At 44.8% G+C, this 19,394-nt stretch overlaps 2 protein-coding genes across 2 annotated transcripts in view; one reads left to right on the plus strand and one right to left on the minus strand.

Moving 5' to 3' along the window:
• The window catches only part of Igf2bp3 (insulin like growth factor 2 mRNA binding protein 3), a 125,325-nt gene extending 124,876 nt beyond the window's left edge, over positions 1-449 (plus strand). The window contains exon 15 of the mRNA XM_051152418.1: positions 131-449. Within this exon, the coding sequence (XP_051008375.1) occupies positions 131-229 (99 nt within the window). The 3' untranslated portion in view covers positions 230-449. The remainder of the gene's footprint in view (positions 1-130) is intronic.
• Positions 450-3,376: 2,927 nt separating this feature from the next.
• Malsu1 (mitochondrial assembly of ribosomal large subunit 1) lies at positions 3,377-16,510 on the minus strand. The gene is made up of 4 exons (XM_051152416.1): positions 16,235-16,510; positions 15,134-15,312; positions 4,909-4,990; positions 3,377-3,571 (listed from the first exon to the last, which is right to left on the minus strand). The coding sequence occupies exons 1-4, from the start codon at positions 16,470-16,472 to the stop codon at positions 3,384-3,386; spliced, it is 687 nt and encodes a 228-aa protein (XP_051008373.1). The 5' UTR covers positions 16,473-16,510; the 3' UTR covers positions 3,377-3,383.
• Between the last annotated feature and the right edge of the window lie 2,884 nt (positions 16,511-19,394).

A 19,394-nucleotide genomic window follows, 5' to 3' on the forward strand; every position in this document is an offset into this window, starting at 1 on the left:
GCACATCCAGGTTTCAGCCAGCACGCTGTTAAGTATTGGGCTATAGGGTTTCAACTTGATGCTGTGGCAGGAGAGTGACTCTTAGTAACTTTGGACTATGGATGTTCTATGAAGTTCTGTCCTTTCCTAGGTCGCCCAGAGGAAAATTCAGGAAATTCTGACTCAGGTAAAGCAGCACCAGCAGCAGAAAGCTCTTCAGAGTGGGCCACCTCAGTCCCGACGGAAGTAAAGGCTCAGGAGACAGCCACCACAGAGGCAGATGCCAAACCAAAGACAGATTTGCTTAACCAACAGACGGGTGCTGACCCACCCAGAACCACATGCACGCGTTTTTACCTAGCCGGTTGTTTCTGAGGACCAGGCAACTCGAACTCCTGTCTCTGTGAGAATGTATACTTTATGCTCTCTGAAATGTATGACACCCAGCTTTAAAAAGAAAGAAGAAAGAAAGAAAAAGTGGGGGTAGGGAAAGAGAACTCTGCACTTCCCTTGCGATATCAAAATATAACAAACGTTCTAATTTTTCTTAATATTCCTCCATATGCCAGAAATTGGCATAAATGGTACATTCATTAAATTCATCAAATAAATTTAAAAATAGATCGTTCCTAAGTCCAATTGTTGAAATTGGATCAAAGTAGAATACCACAGGAACATAATGCTAAGCATTAGCCTAGAAGCGCTGCTGTTTCCTGTTTCTTTAACACTAACGCAGATAGGCTAAGGGAAGGTGCCAGGCGCTGTGGGCGGGGTATTAAACGCGCATTTTTACTCAACTACCTCAGGTATTCAGTAATACAGTTAAAAGCAAAAGTATTCCTTTTTTGAAATTTTTATATACTTTATAAAGAAACTCCAACCGTTTTTTAAAAAAAATAAAATTTAACAGTTGTCAGCTGATAGGCAAGTAATTGAGAAAGGAATTTTACATTTTGCTGGTAACAGTAAAGTTAGAACATTAATTTTGCATTTTTTGAGCCTTTGACAGTAGTTGGAAAGTCCAATAAATACAGAGCAGTGCCTATATTCTCGGAGAGCAGCAATGCCATGTGTTCTTTTGTCTGTAGTTGGGAAGGTTGCTGATGGTGCTGAAGAGCAAAGTGGTGGCAGGTTTGGGACAGCTGGTATAAGGGGCTGCAGAAGACTTGGGGATCTGTGTCTAGCTATGTGCTCTGACTGTCACTGCCCGAAGGAAGCGCGTCAGGGAAGAAGTGCAGAACCTAAACAGTCAGCTTGAGCTTGTCTCGCAGGATGCCCAGCTTGCCGACACACTTGAGGTTAGGCGGTTCTCTGAGTAGCCACCAAAATAACTGCTTTGTGAAGGCCAGGGGGTCAGGCGGTATGGCAGTGCTGAAAGGCAACAAGAGCGCTGTCCCCTTATGCCTGGCCCCCGTCAGGAGCCTAACTGAGCTATTTTGAAGACTGTGTAAGCAGTGGAAGGCTGGAGTCCACCAGAACTCTCACATGGAATGTAGCAGGGTTTATGTCTCCCCTGCAGTTACCTGACTGTGAGTCAGGGTAGGGAATGCAGCAAACGGCTTGGGAATACGGACTGTGGAAAACTGAACTATTAGGCGAGACCTTTGCCCTTCCTTAAGTTAGTGGCAAAGCCCTGTATGGACACTTGTGTGTGTGTGTGGTCCAAGGCCATGCTGCTCTCTGACTTGTTACTTTGTTCATGAGGTGGCTATAGTCGTAGTACACTGACAGCGAGGGCATTATGGAACCCTTCAGGAAAATCATTGCCTCATTTGTATTTGGAGATTAGCTTCTACAGCTTTTACGTTTTTCTGAGGATCAGCATATCACTTAGACATTGTGAAAATGATTTCCTAAACATTTTCATAAAACCAGTCTATTTTGTAGTTTTAGCCAAAAAATGACCCCTTTTCGCGACTGAATTCATCTAGCATTTGTATTTTTTCATACAATGGATATAAACTGCTTAAAAAAATGTGACTTGTTCTCCTGCTCAGATTTCAGGGGAGATGTGTTTAAAGCCAGAGCTCTTCCTCAAAATATTTGATTTTTCCAGTATTTGTTTTTTAAAAATTGACAGGTGCTACATTTCTGTCTGCTGGTTTCAATTCTGCCATGTTTCACGTCTAGCCTTTCAGAGTGGCAAATCATGTCTTATTTTCACGTAAGCATTGGTGGTATGGAGTACCTGGTACTGAGTAATTCTATAATTGAGTTTGTGTTCACCATATCATATACGGATCATTCTCATTTATAATGTGTCCCAAATGCAGCTTCATTTTCCAGGTACCTTGATGCAGAATAAAGTTTTCATCATAAGCCACAGTTTCTGCAGTATGTTTTCAGATGAGTGTCCTTGAGGAGTTTTCTATGATATATATCTTACAGGTGGCAGTATTGTATCAGTGAGTTATTTTTCCAGCCCCTGGTACATTAATGTGAACCTTGGTTGTCCTATTTAATGTGAACTAAGATCTAGAGATTTGCATGGCTTTTCCTAATATCCTAAATAGTTTACCTCTGCCACTTGGAGTATTCTGGAAGGGTCTTAGAGCCACTGTCCTAGTGCTCTGCTATTTACTGCCTTCAATCACATCTGAAAAATCGATAGGGTAGGAGGGCTGATGCGGGTGGGGGTTTTTGTACTATTTTTTTTTTCAAGCTTTGCCCATTCCATGGTAAATAAGATTTGCATTTACCCAAAATTAATAATCTGAACAGAAAATGTAGAAGGAAGAATTATTCCTTCTATATTATTTAATACATAAAATTTTTTATGGCAGCAGTTTTCTTTAACCAGCTAGTTCACCAATGACTAACACAGAAAGACTATCATGGGCTTGGGGCGCAGAAGGATCTTGGGTAAGAGAGAGGTACCAGAGGAAGGAGAAGGAGCTCTGAAGTCCTGCATGGAAAGAAGTGGCCAGATGAACTGAACAGCACAAGCAACTATTTTGGGATTATGGATGGGAACTAGCGCAGATGGAGATGATTACAGCAGACGGTCTGGGATGAAGGCTTGGAAGATGATGGGAGGTAGTTTAGGGGGTTAACATCTGCCAGCCCCAGGTAGAAAAGTCTTAGTCTAAAATACAACGGGTGCCTGTGTCTTTATTGATTATGAAAGTAGGGTAGATAATACCACTGTAATAATTATAGGTATTTAATAATAAACACTATTAGATTTAATCATGGATATCAGTGCTACCCCAAGCAATCCAACTAGGATCTCAAGAGTAAAGACAGTATGCTGAAAAGCCGGAATTGAATGACTGGCTCTTGGTCTGTGAGCTGATTTATCTAGTCTCTGCACAGCCACCAGCATGTGTCCTAGAGGTAGACACGACTTGTAGTAACCAAGCAGCTGGGCTAGGACCTGCTTACAGATGGATGCATTAACTGCTTTATTCACATTTGAACTCCACTGGAATCAGAAAGGAGGTGTCATCTTCTAGTCCAAGAATGAAGTCTTCAGGTAACGTCTCAGCTGCTATCTGAGCTAACTGGTCATCAAAAGAACGTAGAGTCCATAATTTCTCTAATTCGTAGGTTTCTCTGGTTTCTGGAAGCATCAGATGGACCACCATACTGCCTACCAGGAAAGATAAACAGCACAATGAGGAAAATCCATTGCTCATATTTTTATCAATGCAGGTCCCTCACCCTGGACTTCTTAGAAGGGCAAATGGTAGACCCTTTCTTGCAAAGCGATGCTGTGCCTTTGTCAGCACATCTGCCATTTGACATGGAAATGTGGCCAACATGGAGCATCAATGATGGTGGTTGTTGGTCTGTCAGGTTCCTCTGGTCATTCCCTGCGGCAGCTGTCTCCTGGCTTTACTTTTCTGCACATCTTGTAAGCAGAGGTTTCAAAGTCAGTCAATAGTCCTATCAGACAGCTCTGCTCAGAGCAATGCTTCAGTGTCCATAGACATCTTTGCCTGTTGTAGCTGGAGGGAGGGGGTGGATGCTGCTAACAAGCATCCTGTTCTGCAGCACACAAGAGGTTCCCCAAGCACACAGCAAAAAAACGCATGTGACAAAGCCGAGAAACCCTAGTTTTATAGCCTTGCTGTCTCACAGCACAGGAAAAAACAAAACAAAACAAAACTAAAAAGTGGGCCTGCTTCCTACTAATGAAAAGAATGGGGTGTACATGTGCCATCTAGCCTGTGGGCTACCTTATGGGCTCAGAGCCAGCACAGAGTTCATGAAGCTGGGTGCTGCCATTGTCACAACACTGCTTTTTCAGAATGGTCTTGTCCTCGTGAGACTGGAATGACAACTTGTGAGCTGGCTACTTTCATGTCATCTGAGAGGAAGGATCCTCAACTGAGAAAAAGCCTCCAGCTGGCTGGACTCTCAGGAGGCAGCTAATAGGGCATTTTCTTAATTAGTGACTGAAGTGAGGGTGCCATCCCTGGGCTCTGTAAGGAAGCAGGCTGAGCATGCCAGTAAGCAGCGCTCCTCCACGCCTCTGCACTGGCTCATGCCTCTAGGTGCTTTCTTGCCCTCACTGCTTCAGTGATGAGCTGTTAAATGGAGAAAGAAACGGACAATCCTTCTCTTCCTAAGTTTCTTTTGGTCATGGTGGTTTCACCACAGCAATAGTACCCCTAACTAAGAGATCTTGCAAATAGGCTAAGATCTCAGGTGCCTGCCCCCTGGCCCCTGCCCCCAGTGTAAGCATGCAGCTCGGCCGTACGTATCTGACACGGTGGTATATCAATACTCCTTTTAGGCAAAGTTTTCACATGTGAATAACACTACCTGAGTGATAATCAAATCAAATCAAACTTTTATTACTTCAAAACAAATCTGAAAAATCTTAATGTTAATATGTATTCACCAATTTTATTTCTACCTGTTTGCAGCTGAAAACAAAGTTTAAATGAGGGTTTATCTGTAAACTGCACAACAGTAACTTACCAAAATCTACACACAGCCAATCATCAGTGTCCTTCCCTTCAATCTTGACATGCGGATCACTTCTGCCTTTCAGGTATTTATACTGAAAAACAGGCCATACATTTAGGAGAGAGCTGAGTCTCTGCTCCAGCTTAGGGTCTAGTGACAGTTGTCTTGGACTGAAGTTAAGAACTAGCTAATTCATTTCTCATAGCCAGCCTCTACCCCATGACTGATAATTAACTTTAAAAAAAAAAATTCTTAATCTTCTTGGCTCTATTTCTCTCCTAACTCAAATTGCCCAAGTCCTTCCAAGGAGGCCACGTTGTTCAGACCAGTATACCTGAGGCACTTTCTGGTTCTCAAAAACGCCTGTTTGCGCAGCTCTCCTCCACTCTCAGGGGAAGCAGACGCCATGTTCCTGCTTAAGGCCAGGTCTTTTCATCAGCGCTGATGTTACTCAAGCTCAGGATAGACTATAAAACAACTCATGTGTTTCCTCCCTAAAAACTATGATCAGTCTCACTGCTCACCTGTTCATAATACCAGCAGAAAGCCTTGTCTGACATTAGTGTACAAACCCTGTAGGAGACCAGGGCCATTCTAAGAACAAGACAAGGGAGGCTGAGACAGGTCTTCAGCTTTTTATGTATGTACTTTACTCAACAAGCCATCTTTCCAACCCTCCCCACTTTATACAGGGTCTTGCTTTGCACCGCCCCCCAGAACCGTGTTCCACAGCACTACATAAAAAGCAGGGTACAGCAGTGTGCACCTGTGATTCAGGCAGATCCCAGGCTGAACCCTAGGTTCAGTGAGACTGTCAGGACAGAACTTAGCAGTAGAGGAAGAAACGGGATGATAACCTTTGGCCTCCATGGGAACGTAACTCCAAAGGCTAGCTGAGTGTGGTGGCTGACATTGACAATCCCAGCACTGAGAGGCTGGGCCAAGAGGATCCCACAAGTTCAAGGCCAGTATGGCTACAGAGGAAGCCTGTCTCAATAGGTTTAAATTCCACGAAGATTTAACGTGTGTGTGTGTGTGTGTGTGTGTGTGTGTGTGTGTGTGCACACGTGCACAGATCTGCAGGAATTAATCGGTATGCTTTGGCTAATGTGGTTAGAGACGAGATCAGACAAGAAAATGTAGAGACATAAACATTAACTTTTGGGATGCATCAACAGCATTGCTAAGAAGGAACTTGGAGTGCAGATGCGCACACTGGAATCTCAACTGCAGCCATGTACACGGTAAGGAACAAGGAAATGAAAGGGTACTACCTAGACACATGACAAGGATGTACACTTTGGAAATTTTAGTCAGAACAATGAAAGAAAAGGCATCCAAATTGGGGGAGAGGGCGGAAATGTCAAAAAGAATTAACAGGAATAAGCTTAGCAAAGGAGGGAAAGAAATTTGTGCACTGCAAACTACAAAACCCTGCTAAATGAAAGATGCCAACCAATGAAGAGAGGCCAATGTTTGTGGGCTGTTACCACACTGTGCTAGTTACTTCTCTGTTGCTGTGACAAAATGCCATGGCCGAGGCAACCTATCAAAAAAGAGCTTATTTTGGCTACGGTTCCTCAGGAAGAGCTCATAGTAGTTGCAGAAGAATGACAGCAGGTGGCTGGGGCAGGAAACATCACATCTTTAAACACAAATCAGAGTGAAGTGAGGAGGGTTATGAACTCTTAGAGCCCACACCCAGTGACACACTTTGTCTAGCAAAGCTGCACCCCATAACCTTGCCAAGCCATACCACCAGCTGGGGCCAAAATGTTCAAATATCTCATTCAAACCATTGCATATGCCAATACTTCTCAAAGCAACCTCCAGAGTCAATGTAATCCACATGAATATTCAAGGATGGGCTGTAAAGTAACAGAAGAATCCACCATAACACAGATACGGGATCTCTGGGACCCTGAACAGCTAACAGAATCCAGAAGAACAAGCTGACGGTCTTACACACTGGGGCTAGAGGTGCGATGGAGTGAGTGTTTAAGATGCTTAAAGCCTTGAGTTCATTCCTAGAACAAACCACCACCTCTACCATCAGATTCAGTGCAAATCTAACTAGTGAGTATAGTACTGGCACACAGACACAAGACCAAAGAAACAGAGTCTAGAAATTAACCCTCATATATGGTGCTGAGACATTTAGTGGGAAAATGGGGATAGTGCTGAAGAAACAGTGCTGAAGAAATCAGCCACATAGAAAACTTTATAAAGACTCAAAATTGTTGGAGGCTATTTTTGTACACTGTGTATTCAGATGTTGATTTCTATGCCCTCAGATCCAGATGTGGGCATTGTCATAAGCATTGATCAATGTTATGTAAACACTGCTCCCAAATTATTTCTGATTGGCTAGTCAAAGAGCTGAGCAGCCTCTAGCTGGGGAAGAGAGGACAGGAAGGCCTTTCCCAGTCAGGGGGTCTCAGGTAGGGACCCCAAGGTAGAGAAGAAAGAAGAGGGTGAGAAAGGACATGGCCCTGAGGAGCTGGGCATGAAGACTGACTTGAGCAGAAGCAGCCCAGGTCGGACCAATATGGCCAGTAATTCATGGCATGTAACTGGGAAGTAGCCAGACTAGCATCGAGCACTAGCAAAGATGAGTATCTGCCGAGCCACAGTGTTCTAAGGTTATTAGTAAATGTAACATGTCTCTCATGATGTGGGAGCTGGAGTGGGCAAGGAAAAACCTTTAATTCAACACAAAATGGATTAAAATACCTAAGCATAAGACTTGAAACTACAAACTGCTCATAAGAATGAAATCCTTGAAAACTGCCTGCTATGTAAGCCGGCCTACTGGAGTCTGATGCCCAGACACAGTCAAGGTAGAAGGAGAGAACCGGCTCCAGCCAGTTGTCCTCACTTCCACATGCCTTCCGTGGCGGGTGATGACACAGGAGCTTAGGATTTAGGAAAGGACTCCGGTGGAAGCCCGAGGACAGTTTTATTAGAAGTAAAAAAAAAAGAAGCCAGGAGGCAGAGCAGACCACTGTGAGTGCAAGGCTAACCTGGTCTACAAAGTGAGTCCAGGCCAGCCAAGCTACACAGAGAAACCCTGCCTCGAAAAACAAAACAAAGAAAAGCAAGGCAGGTTTCACATAGTGGGGAGGAAGGCTTTAGAGAAAAGTATAGGAAGCTCAGAGTGTTGGGGGCAGGGCAAGGGGTAGGGAGCCCAAAGTGTTAAGGAAAGCATGCTTAGAAAAGGGAAGAATAGGAAAAGTTATATTTTTGAATAATTCACAATAATAATTACATGGCTGTGGTATCACAGCCCTTCAAGCTACTGCATTAGGGGTGGATTCTGGGAAGGAAAAGTACAGTGTCTCATTAAAGAAGCATTAAATTATGATACACGTATCTTTATCATGGCTTAAGGTAGCCTAGGGGCGGTCCTTTGGCTAAACGACTGAACTCAGCCTAACTGGAATGTTAGGCCTTTACCTAGGCCAGATAGTTAGCCAGTTCTCTACTCTAACACCCACCTCACACACAATTTTTTTTTAAATTGTTTTTTAATTTAAAAAAAAAAAAATGAAATCCTTCTGGAGCTAGGAGCTACCAGTGGTAGGATGTTCACCTGGTGTGCTCAAGACCCTGGGTTTCAGCCCAGCACCACAACACATCAAACAACCACCCACAGAACAGCAGGGTTTGCAGGTCACACTTCGACAAGGAATTCATGCGCAGAAAACACAACTCTTAATGACAAAACAGATTTTTTAAAAACAGGCAAAATATATATGAACAGGGATTCTCCCAAACAATTTATACAGCCAGGAAAAAATAGTACTGATGATGTTACTAATCAGTGCAAGTCCAAACTACGGTGGTGTAGCTCACACCCATGGATGCCTACTGTCAGAAAAGCAAAATGGGAATTTTGGTCAGAATGTGTGTGGAGAAGTATGTAGACACTGACACTTCTAGTGAGAAAGGAAATTGCAGTGTAGTCAGCTGTATATAGCAGGTCCTTAAAAAAGTTAAAAACTGCATATTGGACATTCAGGCCTTTGGTTCTAGCCAAGACCAGAGAACACAAGGTGACCAGGCCTCTGGCTTCCTGTGGGCCCAGAGAGAGCCAGCTGTCCAGGCCTCCAGCCTGAGGTCAGCGCAGGAACTGAGCTCCGACTCCCACACACCCCGGGTCCAGGGATAGCTAAGGCCCCTGTGGGTGTGGGGTTCTGACCTGTAAGCTTCCAGGGTCACTGCAGGATCCTGAGTATACTGCTGTGTTCCCAGAGGTTACTTCAGGCCTCTGGCTATAACCATAGCCCCAGGTGGTAGAAGACTTCACCAAGTCTGAAGTTTGGCGTCCTTCTCTTAGCGGCTCAGGCTCCACGTGGTCAGTGTGTCCTGCTGGCACACCCTGACAGGATCACCTCAGCAGTGCAACGTGGCAATCAACACCAAGTCTCACTAGTCCACACAGCTGAACTTTAGGCAGATGTTCCTCTAGGGCAGTGGCTCCCAACCTTCCTAATGCTGTGACCCTTTAAGTCAGTTCCTCATGCTGTGGTGACCCAACTATAAAATTATTTCATTGATCTTTATAACTGTAATTTTGCTACTGTTATAATGTAAATATCTGATATGCAGGACATCTGACATGCAACCCCTACAAAAGGGGTCGTGACCCTTAGGTTGAGAACCACTGTTCTAGGAAGTATTTCAGAAAACAAAATATCCAACAGGCTTAGATGGGGGAGTCAGAACAAACCTACTCCAACAGATATATAAAACACAACAACAAGCCCACAAAGAACATGACTCGCCCGCCACCTACAGCAAGCCACTAACTCCATAAGAGAACCTAAAGCTACAGATAGCATAAATGCCTGAGGAGGAATTCAGTCTTGTTTTTTAAGAGAACTAATGATCACAAAGAAAATTCAAAGAGATCGACAAATGAAATCTATCCAAGATTTTCATAAGGCAGTCTCCAGAGTGATTGTAACAATTACTAAATTGAAGGTGAAACTCTAAAATGTGTGTGTGGGGGGGATTAGGAAGGAGATTAAAACATTGAAAAACAATATTTGAGGTGAAGGAGATGGTCACCTCAGGAGATTAAATAAAAAACACGAGACATCATTAACAGAACAATTCTATTATAACCAGCTGGGCTCCATCCAGGAAGAGCAGGGTTAGTTCAATACATACAAATCAATCAATATAATAAGACTGTATGTACACACTTAAGCAAAGAATCCACATAGCCATTTCAATTGTTGCTGAAAAGGCTCAGCATGCCTGCATGATAAAAGTTCTGGAGACTTGAGGAAGAGATGGAACATTCCTCAAAATAATCAAAGCTACTACTACGTATGACAAACTGGCAGCCAACATTATGTTAAATGGAGACAAACTATTTTTCCTCTAAAATCAAGGCCAAGACAAGGATGCCCTCTCATACCTCTTGTATTTGACGTAGTACTGTAAGTCTTAGCTAAAGAGATTACTTAAGAGAAAGACATAAAAGAGATAAAGTAGAAAAGGAGCCAAACTGGGCTGAACTGGTGATGCACACTTTTGTTGATCTCAGCCCTGCAGAGGCAGAGACAGGCAGATCTGAGTTCAAGGCCAGCCCCTGAACTACAAAGTTCTACAGAGTTCCATAGCCCTGTCTTGAAAAACCAAAAAGAAAGATGTCATATAAACTGGGTGTGATGGTGTGTGCCTTTAATCCCAGCCCTCAAGAGGCAGAAGCAGATGCATCTCTGGGAGTTCCATCCCAGCTAGGTGCTCACAGTTGAGGCCTTATCTCAACAACAAAGGAAAAGGCAAACCACCCCTGCATTGTTCTTTACATAAAGTCTATTTAAAAACTCTTGACCCCAATAAAAACCTCAAGATGCAGAACACAAAGTCAATCTGTATATATTTATTTTAATTACCTTCATTCATATCAACAATGCACTCTCAGAGAAGCAATTGGGAAAAACAGCCCATTAAAAATAACTTCAACGGGGGCTGGAGAGATGGCTCAGTGGTTAAGAGCACTGTCTGCTCTTCCAAAGGACCCGGGTTCAATTCCCAGCCACCACAAGGCAGCTCACAACTGTCTGTAATTCCAGTTCCAAAGGCTTTGACAACTTCACACTAAAATAAAATTAAATAAGTTATGAAAAAAAAAAATAACTTAAAAAATATTTGGGAATACATAAAGCCAGAAACTTAGAGACACTGAAAAAGAAAATCATAGAAGGCACTAGGACAGAGCTTCCCTGCTCCTGGACTGACCGTGTGAAATGGCTTCACTACCAAAATTAATTTACTGAGTTAATACAATGCCTATCAAAATTCCAGTGTTATATTTCACAGGTTAAAAAAAAATGACGTGAAACAACAAAAGACCCTGAGTAGCCAAAGCAATCCGAAGGAGCAAGGACACTGCCGACCGAGTCACAGCACAGAGCTGCTGTGACACGCACAGCCCGGCCTGGCTCTGCACGTAGAGAAGCAGGGCTAAAGAGCTGCCCTGTAGACAGTGAAGAGCATGGACCGCTTCTGAAGAGGACATGGCCTCAGTCTCCTGGACCCACATGGTGGCTCACAGCCAGCAGCAACTCAGTCAGTTCCAAGGGATCAAACAGTACCATCTGACCTCCAAGGGCACCAGACACACAAGTGGTGCACATACACACATGCACGCAAACACTCATACATATAAAATTTTAAGTCTAAAAAATTGCAATAAGTAAATAGATTTGTAGAGACTAATGGAATAGTAGAGGAACCAGAAATAAAAGCCATGCTGTGCCAACTTAATTTCAAAGAACACAAAAACAAACCGGGTGCAGTGGCGCACGCCTTTAATCCCAGCACTCAGGAGGCAGAGGCAGGTGGATCTCTGTGAGTTCGAGGCCAGCCTGGTCTACAAAGTGAGTCTAGGACAGCCAAGGCTACACAGGGAAACCCTGTCTCAAAAAGCTGAAAACAAAACAAAACAAAACAAAAAAACAAATGAAACAAAACAACAACAACAAAAAACCAATCAACAAACAAAGAAACAAAAGACAAAAATAGATACTGGGGAAAGGCTGACTCAGCAAATGGTGCAGGTAAAACTGGACCTCTATCTACAGAATTAAATGAGATTAATATCTTTCACCTCATACCAAACCAAACCAAACAAAACCCAAAAAACCTCAACTCATGGATCCAAGGCCTTAACTTAAAACATGAAACACTGAAACTTTTAAAAGAAAACATAGAGATAATGCTCAAGGCATCGGGGTAGCACAAACTTTCTGAATGGAACACCAATTGTTGTGGACGGTTTGGTATATGTAAACATGTTTTTATTTTAATCCCAGTATGGGACATGGGGGCAGCTCCAAGTTGTCCACAGATGATAACAGCCTCATGAAAGGGCACATAATCTTTGTCAGCTGTGAACTACCTCATGCAGGGGCGTGGTCTTTGTCAGTGGAGATAAAAGCCAGACCCAGAGAGAGACTGAAGACCCAGAGAAGAGGCTGCTGGTGCATCCCTGTGCTGCTCCTGGCTGCTGGTGACCCAGCGGGACGAGAAGCTGGGGACATCCTGAACCGAGGATTGGACTCAGCCCAGGGAACCCGAGGACCCTAAACAGCAGGAAGTAGCTAAGAGAAACGAGGCCCCCTCTCCCTAACCTTCTTTCTCTCCTGCCTGGTGGTGGGGTGTTGGAAGGGATTGGGGTGGGAAGGGAGAAAGAGATTTAAGGAACCTGAAATAAAAATAGTTGTTTAAAATTACACCAACAACCAACAGGCCAGGAACCAGTCCCAAGTCTCAACAGATGGGGGTACAGCCAAATAAAAGACTCTGAGTCTGGTTAATGTCACAGTGTGATGTTTCTTATTCACAAGTTCTTTATAATAAAACTTAACTTTAAAAAAGTTAAGAACAGAATGACTATGTGATCCAAATATTCCACCTCTAGGTGCACACCCAAAGTAATTAAAAGCAAGTAGTGAACAAACAACTCTATATCCATATTTAACGTTGCAGTCACAACAGCTGAAAGCTGGGCATGACCCCAGTACCCATCAGTGGGTGAATGGGGAAACAAGAAGGTGCGTACACACAGTAGGATATCACTCAACCTTTGAAAGAAAAGTGGGCTGGGGTGTAGCTCATGGCACTAGTCCTCACAGACCCTGGGGGAATCCTCGTTATTGAACAAGGAAAACAAAACAACAACCAAAATCTGGCACATGCTACAGCACAGGTGAACCCTGACAACACGATCTAGTGTTACAACCAGTCACAAAGGCCAAACACTATGCGATTCTGCTTGTAAGAAATGTGCTAAAAGCCAAATTCTTTGAGACAAAGTAAAATACTGGTTACACAAGAAGGAAGCCTTCTAGCTTACCTACTCCACCTTGTTTGGCTACCATAGCCCAGGCCCGTCTGCCTAGGTTTCCCCAAACACTATGCAGTATTGGGACGGTGAAAGTGCATGTATGTAGTCCTTGCCCTGCGGATTCCTGGGTCTCACACAAGGAAGAGGGTTCACCTTGCAATTGGATTGAATGCAACTCAGAACAGGGAAAAGGCTGTTCGTGCAGCAGCCTCTGATGCAGGGGGTAGACTACCTTACCTTGTGCAAAGTTGGTCCAAGAAAAGGCGGTTAGGAACAGCTGAGGATGTCTAAAGAAGGCTTAGAAGAGCAAGAAATGCAAGGGCAAGAAAGTTTTGTTTAACACTTGAGAAATGGAGCCAAGAAAGTCAGTTTAAGGAAATCCTGGTCTACATAGTTGGAGACCAGCAAGATGAGAGGTTTCAGGCACTGATGTGCATAGGTTACCACTGTCCCTTTCCAGAATGTTCTTTGTCTTGCACATCTGAAATTCTTGCTCATTAGACAGTAACTCCTTATTCTCTCTTCTTGTGTAACCAGTATTTTACTTTGTCTCAAAGAATTTGGCTTTTAGCACATTTCTTACAAGCAGAAGGTTCCTGCCCTGAGTTCCTGGCATGGCTTCTCTTAATGAAGGACTAAAACCTGTAAGCTAAAAAGACAAAAAGCAAGACACTTTTCTTACATTGCTTTTGATCATGGTTGTTGCTATAGCAACAGAAAGCAAACTAGGACCAGAAGCATTGCCTAGAACATTTTAGAATCCAGTATGGTAGAAATCACAGGCGCATGTGGAAACTGAGCATCTGCAATGTGGCTAGTATAACCAAAAGACTGGATTTCAAAGTCAGGAACTGGAGAGAAGGCTCAGCAGTTAAGAGCACTTGGTGCTGAGGCAGAGGACCCAAGGTTGACAGCCCTGTTTGGTGTCTCATGTGCACATACCCACACAGAGGCATACACATCCATACGATTTAAAGTATTTTTTGTTTGCTTTTGGAGACAGTGTTTCTCTGTGTAGCCCTGGCTGTAGAACAGGCTGGCCTTGAACGCAGAGATCCACCTGCCTCTGCCTCCCAAGAGGATGGGATTACAGACGTGCGTCACCTCACCTGCTAATTTAAAAGGATTTTAACTAAAGGCTAACGAGCTGACTCTGAGGTTAGTTAGCAGCACTTGGGCTCAAATACCAGCAATTACATGGCACCTTCACAACTTCTTTTAACTCCATTCTGGGGGAAATAACACACTTTCTCTGCCCTCTGTGGGCACTAGGCTTACACAAAATATAAATAAATCTTTAAACATCTTTCAATAGTCACTTGTGGCTAGAGGCTATCATATGTGTACTGTCCTAGAACAGACTTATACTGTCTTCTGGCTTGTTTCAGGTTATTCTTAATTTTTCCTGTCACAAAAGACAAGAATTAGAAATACCTGGACTCAACAGAGCAAAATACATGTTCCCAAGCCTTTCACTATGAAAAAAACCATAAAATGCACTCTTGCAAATTGTAAACTTTGGGTTTCTCTGTAGCCTCTCATATGGTTTATCCTGTTAGGACTCGGCTCCAGCCTGCCTACCTGTGACTTCACTGCCTACCTGCCATGGGGGCGTGGCCCTGCCCAGTATATTAAAGAACAGCCCTATCTTGCCCCTCCCTCTCGTCCTCCGTGTCTGTCTCTCTGGGGTACTCCTTCTCTTCCCCTGCTCCTCCCCCGCCCCACGTTCATTTAATAAACCTCATATATTCTAACATCTGTTGCCTTGGTATAGTATTCGCTTATTATTATTAATCATAAAACTGTTACTTTACTCCCACCCTAGTGGGCCAAGTTATTCTCTAGTAAAAGGTTCAAAAGATCGGATCCTACCATCTTCACAATGTAGTGCGCCATAGCGTGTAAGTGTCGGGTGGAAGTCCCACTACCAACTACAAAGTAGTCTGTGTATCTCATTTCCGGAGGAACCTTGATCACACAAATGTCTCTTGCATTTTCTTGCCTCAGAAGTGAAACCAGCATATCGATGTTAAACTTGGCACCAATGTGACCTGGAATGCAGAAATGCTTGTGTCAGATGGCCAAGGGGGTGTAGGGCAGTATCCAGAGAAGCAGACTCTCAGAAGACGCTGGGACCGCTCCTCCAAGGCTGTGTTTATATTTTTAAAAAATGCTTTGGTGAACACCAGGCAGGAGGATCCCAAGTTCAAGGCCAGACTGAGGGTGTGCTTCAGTGGTGGGACTGCCTGCCTAGCACGTACAAGGTCCTGGGTCCAATCTCCAAGACCACTTCCACTCAAACCAAACAAGCAAGCAAAAAAAATCAGATCAGAACGGAACCCAGGACAGCAGTTTCAGAAAGCACGACCCATCTTTTCTAGGCAGACTGCTCAGATTACAGACACCGAATGCTGTAACACAAATACCGCTATCGCCAAATGCATGCAGTACCAAACGGCTTTCTATTCACTAGGGCTGAAATGAACAACATACAACAAATGCAGAGATGCTACGCAAACAGCCGCAGCCTGGTTTAGGGAGAAGACAACAGCCGAGGGCACGAGGCATGCTAGTTAAATCGGATCACAGCTGCAAAAGGTTACTGAACTCTGAGGGTTAGACCGGTTCTCAAACAGTATCCGATCCACCACGGATATTAAGAAACATAGTGCTACTGAGACCAATCAGTCCATTTCCTCTGACCCTGGGTAGATCCTGAGGCGGGTTGACGTGCCTGGGGCTGTGATGCCAAGGGCCGGGTGTGGCCAAGCACAAGGCTGGGATTTTAAAAGACAGCGCGTTTCCTGCACTCCCGGTCTCTTCGCTATGCAAAAAGGAAAGTTAGCGCCAACCACCTCTCGAGTCCCTTCCAGCTCTGAGTCTACGCAAGTTCTGCGACTCACCCCCGAAGCGCACAGAGAAGCCCGGGGCCGCCGGGGTCAGGCCCGGCCGCCAGCTGTCCTGCCCGCGTACCTGCGGCTGCCGGCTGCGGGCGAGCGTCGCCATCGGTCCGCTCCTCCGGCTGAGGCCCACCGTGCAGGCCGCGCGTCGGGCTCGGGGTCAGGCAGGTCGCGGGCCCCGCCGGAAGCCATCGCTGTGCGAGCCGCGGAAGCCGGGGAACAGAAGCCCCCGCGGGGCCAGCTCGCTGGGAGACCACCAAGCGCCACAGGACCGGCCACAGACGGCGCGCAGGCAGCCAGCGGGAACTCATGGCTGTCTCCGCGACTTCTCCGGAGGCGTGGCCCTCCGAGCGGCTTCGGCATTATACGTCACGGAGTGGGCGGGGCTGTGACCGAAAGCGGAGGCTAGGACGGATTGGCTGGGGCGTAGTTTATTAAGGAATAAAAGGGACGTCGTTGGCGCGCGCTTTTAATCCTAACACTCAGGAGGCAGAGGCTGGCGGAACTCTGAGTTAGAGGGCAGCCTTGTCACCCGAGAGAACCTTGTCTGTTTAAAAAAAAAAAAAAAAAGTGAGCTCAAATAATCTTACGGGGCTGGAGAGATGGCTCAACGGATAAGAGCACTGGCCGCTCTTCCAGGGGTTCTGAGTTCAATTCCCAGCAACCACACGAGGGCTCACAACCATCTTATAATGGGATCTGATACCCTCTTCTTCCTCTCCCCCAAATATACAGAAATTAACCCTGTCAGATAGGAGTTAAATGGTTTTCAGTCATCTCACATTGTCAGAAAAAGAAAGGGAAAAAAGAAAGAAAGAAAGAGAAAAAGAGAAGAAAAATATATTCAAGAGGAAGAGAAATGGCAGAGAAGTCAAGTGCACAGACTATTTTTCCCAACACACACATGGCAGCTCTATTTCCATGGCATCAAATGCCCCCTTCACACCTTGAAGTGCACACATAGTGAACAGACATATATGTAGACAAAATACCCCAACACATAAATATTTTTTAAATGAATCTTTCAAAAAAAGAAAGAAAAGAGTTCGAACGGAGGTATCCAATATGGTTAATTGCTTCCTGCGGAAGATATGGGTCATTAAATGAAAATCTCAATACTGAGATTTTCCCTAAATTACTGATCAGGAAAGCCTCAGACTCATCTAAAGACAACCTAAGCTATCATGATTGTTTTTCTATTGTCTACCACAACTAGACCATATTGCCGAAGACACACACGCCTTGTTCCAGAGCTGTAACTAATCTAAAAATTTAGTAAGTTCAAGGCCAAACAAGGTTCCAGGGTAAAACCCTGTCACAAAACAAATGCAGAAAGTAGTATAAATACCTGAGTGCACCACTCCAAATATTGACAATTTCTCGGTTACATTTGAAAACAAGGAAAGTAAATGGTTCTAGGTGAAGTTGTCTTCTCTGTCTTCTTGGTCTCATCCTTTCCTCTTCCGCTCCACTTCCCCATGGCTATGAGTTGGGTACTTGTTGCGAGGTCTGCCATCTGTTCTGTGTTCCCACATGAGCATTCTGGAGGTATATTACCAAGGATTTTATATGCTTTGACACTTTGTGCTCACAAAGAAATCAATGCAGTTATACATTATCAGCCATAGGGAGATGCTCTGGGGAAAAAAAAACTGGCATGACTAAGCAATCTCACTGTACAAATGGTATACATTAAATTAAGCTAAAACATTGCCAGGCATTGTAATCTTCTGGGACCAACATGCAGTGTCCCCTCTATCCCTGTATTCTCATGGAGAGCATGCATTTACGTGGTCTCTGTGACAGCTTGAGATTCTGATGTCACACTGTTCCTTGTGCTTTAGCTATTTGTGTCCCCACTTCATTCACCCTGGACTGGAAATACGTAGAGGTCAGGGGGTTCACAGCATGTTCCCTTTTGCGCAAACAGTATAACCCTGGTTTCCTGTGCTCAGTAACATTCTTGTCGATCAGCATATCGCCAGGTAGAGCTTGGCTGTGGGGTATGCTGCTATGAACTGGCCTCGTGGGGCAGAAATGCTTCACGCTGCTATAACATATACCAGAAAAGAATACCAGGCTCATGTGGTCAAAATTAACAAGTGACAGGACACCCAAAGGAGGACAGGGCCTGCCAGCAGGTGGGAAGAAAAGCCTTTGCTTGGGACTTTTGCTTGTTCTGCCCACAGCTAAAGAGAGGCCAAGGGAAGCAGGGTCACCTGTGCCCTGGGAGCTGTCCTGAAACAAATTCACAATGAATCTTAGTCATCTTTGATCCTGAAAGCAGGGAGGTTGTGGGGCAGTTGCAAGCACTGTGTTGTGTGGGAAGAGTCAGGTCTTATAAGGCACTGCTGTACGTTCCACAGGAAACATGATGCTTTGACCATCGGCTGGGCTAAGTGGCAGACTCAGGGACCTCACTCCTTAGAAATGTAAGGCAATATAGTGTGAGTATGTGCATGGGGGGGGCATGTGTTTATAACTCCTGCAGTCGGGTGGCTGAGGCAGGAGAGCTGCCTGTTCTGGCCATCTTCAGCTAAATAGTACGTTCTAGGCCAGCAGAGGGCACAGAATCAGACTTTATCCCCAGAAGAGAGAGGAGAGAGAGAGGGGGGAGAGGGAGAGAGAGAGAGAGAGAGAGAGAGAGAGAGAGAGAGAGAGAGAGAGAGGAGAGAGAGACAGAGGAGAGAGAGAAGGAAGGAGGAGGAGGAGGAAGAGGGAAAGGAGGAGGGGGAGGAGGGGAGGAAGAGGAGGAGGAAGAAGAGGAGGAGGAGGAGGAGGAAGATGTGGAGTGTTAAGCCTGGGAGAGGAGTGATGCTGATGATAGCAAAAGGGACATCAGGAGGAAAGCCACACAAAGCGAATGCTTTACAGTGTGGTTGGAAGGCCCTGAGGGAGGCAAGGCAGGTGTGATTCAAGCTGCAACCTAAGAATGCCACCTCTGCCACCTTTGCCCTCGGCAACATCTAGAGCAGTCATTATGTTGAAGGCTCAGGGCCTTGGAACCCTTTGATGGATTATTTTTATTTTTTTTAAAGATTTGTTTATTTATTATTATGTATACAGTGTTCTCCCTACATGTACACCTGCATGTCTGAAGAGGACACCAGATCTCATTCTAGTTGCTGGGAATTGAACTCAGGACCTCTGGAAGAGCAGCCAGTGCTCTTAACCTCTGAGCCATCTCTCCAGCCCATGGATATTTTATTTTTAAACCATGAATATACACTGTT

This window comes from Acomys russatus, chromosome 10 (assembly GCF_903995435.1).
Source record: "Acomys russatus chromosome 10, mAcoRus1.1, whole genome shotgun sequence".
Lineage (NCBI taxonomy): Eukaryota > Metazoa > Chordata > Mammalia > Rodentia > Muridae > Acomys > Acomys russatus.

Bases quoted from the DNA above. Each gene is read 5' to 3' on its own strand.
- Malsu1 (XM_051152416.1), bottom strand. From the start codon at position 16,472: ATGAGTTCCCGCTGGCTGCCTGCGCGCCGTCTGTGGCCGGTCCTGTGG. The intron at 15,313-16,234 runs GTACGCGGGCAG...TCTGCATTCCAG, and splicing joins CCCGCAGCCGGCAGCCGCAG to GTCACATTGGTGCCAAGTTT. The intron at 4,991-15,133 runs GTAGGATCCGAT...CCTGTTTTTCAG, and splicing joins CGCACTACATTGTGAAGATG to TATAAATACCTGAAAGGCAG.